Source organism: Pteropus vampyrus, unplaced genomic scaffold (genome assembly GCF_000151845.1).
Source record: "Pteropus vampyrus isolate Shadow unplaced genomic scaffold, Pvam_2.0 Scaffold190, whole genome shotgun sequence".
In the NCBI taxonomy this organism is placed as follows: Eukaryota; Metazoa; Chordata; class Mammalia; order Chiroptera; family Pteropodidae; genus Pteropus; species Pteropus vampyrus.
Genome location: NW_011888971.1, coordinates 150,065 through 156,491, shown reverse-complemented (window position 1 = coordinate 156,491; position 6,427 = coordinate 150,065). Strand labels below are relative to the sequence as shown.

At 49.7% G+C, this 6,427-nt stretch overlaps 1 protein-coding gene across 1 annotated transcript in view; it reads right to left on the bottom strand.

The window, feature by feature from the left end:
- The window catches only part of ADCY2 (adenylate cyclase 2), a 182,743-nt gene that overhangs the window by 29,910 nt on the left and 146,406 nt on the right, over positions 1-6,427 (bottom strand). Inside the window, exons 19-20 of the mRNA XM_011371402.2 lie at positions 3,337-3,495; positions 55-201 (exon numbers count right to left, since the gene is read on the bottom strand). Of these exons, the coding sequence (XP_011369704.1) occupies positions 55-201; positions 3,337-3,495 (306 nt within the window). The remainder of the gene's footprint in view (positions 1-54; positions 202-3,336; positions 3,496-6,427) is intronic.

Genomic DNA, 6,427 nt, shown 5'->3' with positions numbered 1-6,427 from the left:
CCCCCGTGTGGGGCTGGGGCCGCCCGCCCTGCAGACGGAGCTCGCAGTACCTACGTCGTCAAAGTCGGCGATGATCTCGTTGAGGAGCCGCAGGCATTCCAAGCCCTCCTTGTTCACGTCCGACTCCGTGTAGAACTCCTTGAAGTCCGGGATGGAGGCGAACATGACGCAGACACAGGCGTAGGACTGGTGGTATAAATCCTGCGGGCAGAGACGGGGGACGCCTTTTAAAGGGGCATGCTCCCAGGGCGAGTGCTTCTCCATGCGGGATGGGTGGAGCGGCCACCCAATGTCCCACCCCTCTGCCCCACCCCAGCACCAGGCCCTCGAATGTGGCATTGTCATAGGCGAACGCTTCTAACGAGCTGGAGGCAGGCTCACGGTTCTCAGCATGGCGCTCCATGGCCACCACCAGCTGCTACGAGCTGCCCGTCCACCTAAACCTCTCGGCCACCTCGGCCTTCGACAGTCCACGAGGCCAGAGACGTCTGACTTAGGAAAAAAGTGTCCTTTAAGCAACCGAAGGGAGAGGAAATGATTTCCAAATCGCTACCTTGTCCTAAAATGACGCCTGATGGCTTCAGTCTTTGGCCGAGGCCAGTCTTTTGTGTCCCCTGAAAGGAGCAGATGAAACTCATCAGGTTACCAGAAAGAACCAGTGAAATGCCTCAGGCGACCTATCATTTTGTATGCGACACCAACAATACTTAATATGGACATCCACTTGTCTTTAAACAGAAAGAGGCTCGTGGTTCTATGTCCAACAGACGTGAACAAAATTACAATGTCCTATAAACAATTTCAAGGTGTTTCCAGTTTTTCCAACATATAGTGAAACCTTCGGGGTAAGTGAACGTTTCGGAAGGAAAGAGTTGCTATGTGGGCACGGGGGCTGGCCCTGGGAGCGAGGGTCTGCCCTCCTGCTGGCCCGACAAAGGCAGGATGGACAGGCGCCACCGCGGGGCAGCGCGTCACGGGAATCGCCCCGCTCCAGGAGGCGTGAGGCGGTTCTGTTGGACACTGCTGTCCTCGGAGTGCAGGGAGGAGCGCCAGCGGCTGGCACTTCCTGCGTGCCGGGCAGGGTGACGGAAGCCACTCTGCGTCAACGCTGTCATGAGCCCTGTCTCCGGGGCACCCAGATGACCCCTTGGCACGGAGTGAGCACCTCAACAGCACCGTGACAGCAAGGTGGCCTCTCAGGAGAACTGTTCTTGCCCCACCGAGGTATCCTAACACACGCAAGCAGGGCAACGGCGAGCCATGGCGGGTCACGACCCCTTCCTGGAAAAGTGGGGCCCGTGCCATTTCCTGTTCCCAGGGCCGGCCACCCTGGCGCGCCTTCTGCTGCTGCCTCACCATCCGCACAACATGTACGGACGGCAGAACCGAGTCTTTCCTTTTCCACTCTGCTCTCAATATGGCGGAGCAAGCTCACTGTGCAGATCTGTTCCTTCTCTCTCTGTTTTCGTGAACTGCCATACCCTGGGAGACAAGCCGTGGCCTGCGTGGAGGCCATGCTCAGGTCCCAGTAATGCCGACTAAGCCCGGGAGGCCAGCTTCTCCCCAACCCCAGGGGGGACCTGGGCGTCAGCCGGCTCAGGCTCACGTGACAGAAAACGACGGGCTGCGACTGGAGCCCACGTCACTGTCCGGCTCTGGGTCTCCTCCTTCTTCTCCACCCTGCTTTCCCGTGGGGTCTGAAGGGGCGACCAGGTCCAGACGTTGCTCCCAACAAGTCAGGCAAACAGGAAGGAAGAGAGAATCCAGGATCCCCCGGTCTGGCCCGGGGAGCCCCCAGAGGGGCGGAGGGGGGTCTACAGCACTGTCCTGGCAGCTGGCCAGATGTAGTTCCACGGGGCCTGGAATGTTCTTTTCCTCTCCCTCCCCAGCCTCCATCTGACTGCTAGTTTCTAGCACTTTCTTTTCAGGCTCAGATGTCACCACCTCACTGATGTGGCCTTTGTGGACTCCCCCAGTTACATGGCCAGTGCCTCTGTAGACAGCAGGATGCCGTCCCCTCCTACGGATAAGGTCGCCTCTGTCCTTCTCATCTCTGTATCCGGGCCCGGCACCGGCCAGACCAGAGGGCAGGGACAACATCACAGACGTGACGGATTTATAGACTGACCTGATACCTAGACCTATAGACATAAGGACACTTTTACATGGCTAACGAACACAGACGGTTCATTCTTCATACATGTAGCGATTTCATTATGTGCAACCAAAGGGTAAACAGGTTGCTGAATAACCTGCTGAATGTAGACAACGCCGGGAGAAGAAACAGAAAACTGAACGGTCTGTGGTCGATCTGTGGACTTGCTCCTTGCTCAGCAAGCTCCGTGTGCTCCCAGGATACTGGACCCCGCCCACCACCTGGCACTTCTTACTGCCCACTTCGCATAAGCTTCAGACGCCGACCGTCCCACGCCTTGAGTATGTTTGCGCTTCAGCATCATCAAGGTCGAGCTTGTGTATTAACGAACCCACCCACCTGTAGCTTTCCCTCTCCCTCACCTGCTGCCCATCCTCATCGAATATTCCCTAAGGGCGGGGCTGCGCCTCGCACACCTCTGAGACTCCACCACACTCAGCACAGGGCTTTGCGCATAGTGGGTACTCAAGGTCGTGTTTCTTAAATTAGTAGAGTTCCACAGCAGATACATCTGCCGACCCTTGTCATTCAGGAATATTAAAGAAATTTTGTACATATCATTTCAGAAACCATTTTGACATTGAAACAACACGCTAGCCTTTCCAGCGCTCGTTAAATATCCATCCCTTTAGACCTTCCATGAAATTCCCGTGTCAGCCTATTCAGACGAATGGATTCAACACTTTGATCTGTTCCTGTGTTGATAACGCCCCAGTTTAATGTCTCTGAAATTCTAAGACCTTTAAAAGGCTCTCAGGGAAGTCGTGAGTGGATGTGTGGGACGCGTGGTTTCCTCCTGCCTCTGGATTCGGGCCTCTGTCGCCTGCTGGTAAGGAAGGCGTCCTCCCACCCCAGAGAGAGTTTAGTGGCCACTTTCGTGATATATTTGGGACCGAGCGCCTCATACGGAACATTCAGAACTTCACTTAACTGGGAAAGAAAAATGAGAAATAACATCGACGTCATGCTAAGGCGTTCAGAAGCGATCCTGGCTCACTAGTCTTAACTGACGTCGGTACGACCGGTCAGCCTCCTCTTGAACATGGACAAATTCAGGCCGATATTGGACTCGATTGAATCCTTAGGCGTTTAGAGGCCATGGGCATCTAGGTCACTGCCCGGAGCGTCCAGCACTCGACCAGCCCGCTGCCCCATCCGGCCATCAGCCCCCTTCGTCTCACCTCGTTCTTCAGGCTCCTGGCCAGGAAGTGCTCAGCCACGTGCGCAGGAAGCACGTTCTCCAGCAGCACGCGGTTCAGGTTCTCCATGGTCTCTATCTCCTCCCGCTCTTTTTTGAACTTGTTCTTCCACAAGAAGTCTAACCTACAGTAATATTCATTCTGTTACAAGAGGACACAGAGGTAAAGAAACAATAGGCATGTTGTTCTGCCAGAGAGGAGACTTTTAAAGAGAAAATAAAAAGAACCAAACCAAACCAAAAAAAAAAAAAAAGAGCCCCCAAACAGAGCTGTCACCTTCCCTACAAAGCCCTCTGTTCCCCCAAACGCCCTCATTCGACCTCTGACACGGGTTTGCAACAGGCAAGTTCAGGACAGCAAAAGCCTCGGAAACAGAGAAGATAGTGAGCCGGCAGTTTGCCCGAAAGGACCTGAACGCTTCCTGCATAGTTATGTTAATCCAAGATGGCTCCGGGTTTTTGTTTTTTGTTTTTTTTGTTTTTGAAAAGAGGAATATTAGAATATAAATAGTGAATAAATGAAAAACGGAAAGCACATTAGAAGAGACAGTGCATTGTTCGATGATTTGCATTTAGAAAATAATAGTGTTCGTTTGTGGCAGTTTGCCTTTAATATTTAAAAATCAGTTTTCCCCTACCGCAAATTATATAATTAAGTATTCACTGAAAAATATGCATTTTTTTCCATTTGGTATTCCACCGTATTGAGAGAACGACATTATATTTAGACAAAAATGCATTTTAATATCATTTAATTAAGATAGTGCCTGGTAATAAAGCATGTATTCACACTTTATAATGTATTAAAATTCAATGTTTTTTTTAAAGCCAGTAATTATTAAAGTTGTGGAACTAGAGAGGCCTGTCAAAGGGTCGCTTTGGTTTGGGCATTGTTTCTTGCCAACTACGATGTAAATAATTTAATACAATGAAACAGACTTGGGTGAATCCTCCTATAGCAGAAGAGCCCCATGGAGAGAGCGTATTTCAACACAGCTAATAAGTTATTTATTCACAAATAAATGTGAAGAAGAACTAAATCTGACAGGGGGTTTGTTTCTTTTATAGTTTGGTTGATTACACTACTGACAGCCAAAAACCACACACGCGCGTGCGCGCACACACACACACACACACACACGCACACACACGAATGGCCTCTCATCAGCAAATGGCAATTAAAAACTTCCCCAGGATGAAACCGAAAGAACTATCATCATTCATCAAGTAGGTTTGATTAAAGTATGTGTGACACACTCAAAAATTATTCCTCATTTTCTGGCGTGGCCTTTATTTTTTATCTCATATAGCCAGACATTTTTTTTTTTAAGATTGTAAGATTTTTAAGATTGTTTATATTAAGATTTCACATTAATGCCACATTTTCCACTCTCTGTATTTACGGTAATCACACTCCGTAGATATTTACTAGAAAAGGCCTCTTGTTCGGAGAGCAGATGATTTATCTGGGCCTTCTGGGGGCTAAATCAGTAGTGTGGCTGGTGTTAAGCGAAACGACATTGAGAAGTCACAGACGCCCGCTCAAGACCAGACATAATGGAGCACAAGCCGAAACATAGGTGCCGAGGAGCTGGAGCCTTTAGTTCTTCCTACAGGGACAGAAGCAGTGGTCCTAGCTGGGGTGCAGGGAGCGTGTGACCCCCCCCCCCCCGCTTGGATCTGAACTTTCACACCCGGTGACATCAGCCTCACTCTGGGCCACTAGACTGCCACTTGCTGGTCTCGTATCTTGCATGGCCCACCTAGAATGCAGGCCCTCGATGGCAGTGTGCTGTGTGAACTCGGGAGATCCTTCAGCTGACCAAGCGTTTCTGCCAGAGACTCGATTTCAGTGCAGAGGGCAGCGCCGTAGCCTTGTCCAGGGCATGTGTTATGTTTTCAGCAAGGTTTCTTAGACACCCGCAGCGATAATTAGTGTAGTAATTTGCTCAGGAAACAAACATGCCACCATCAGTTCAAAAAAGATGGTCATGGGGCAGGGGTGCCATTAGGACAAAGGGGACAACAAAATAAATTGCAAAATGTCTGTGCTATGGTTTACAAAACCATTTAGGAAATAAATAACTCTGAGGACATGAATATTTATAAAACCTAAAACCCTTATTTCAAGTATCGGATGTTTGTTTATAATATACTTGTTTTTCTGGAAGGGTGTGCAGAAACACTACATCTCAGACTTCACGGTTCTTGTTGGCCCGCAAAGCTTGAGACCTTAGGAAATCATTCTCCTGATGATTTCAGACGGGGGGGACAGCCTCCTGGGTCTCCTTGGTGCATCTTTCCTGCTAGTTGTTACAGGACAATTGGGGACATGGTCACTACCGTGGGAAATAATAACTTTTTAGGTCTCTAGATGTACATGTTACTTATAATTACATTAGTGACAAAAAAAGGAATGACACCATGTAAGACTGGCATCAACACTACTGTGTTAAACTGATGCTCAACCATAATATTAATGCTTTTGATTATTTATCTTAAATCAATTAAGGGAGCGACCGATCAACGCGCAGCCACTGGATTCGACACTCATGCAGTAGGATTGAATGTTTATCATCTCAACGATCAATAAAAATTTGGGAGAATTCATTTGATTCTAGGTCCTTAAAAGGTGCTGCTGTGAAGTAATCTGAGTGATCGTTCTAACAGGAGAAAGTGAAGTGCAAAGCATTAGGCACGGAACGGAGAAACAGGTGATGTGGCAGAGGGAACGGCCATGTGGTTTCCTGAAGGATGATCATTTAGGTCAGCGGTCCCCAACCTTCCTGGCACCAGGGACCGGTGCTCCTTTGAGAATCTAACGTCTGAGGATCTGAGATGGAGCCGAGGTGGGGAGGCTGCGCATACAGATGAAGCTTCGCTCGCTCACCTGCCGCTCACCTCCTGCTGTGCGGCCCGGTCCCTAACAGGCCATTGACCCGCACAGGCCACGGCCCGGGGATTGGGGACCCCTGATCTAGGTGATATTCTGCAAGAAAGCTCGATTCTTTCACATCTAAAGCACAGGGTTTCCTGAGGGGGGCTACGCCTTTTCTCTGCATGAGAACAGACAG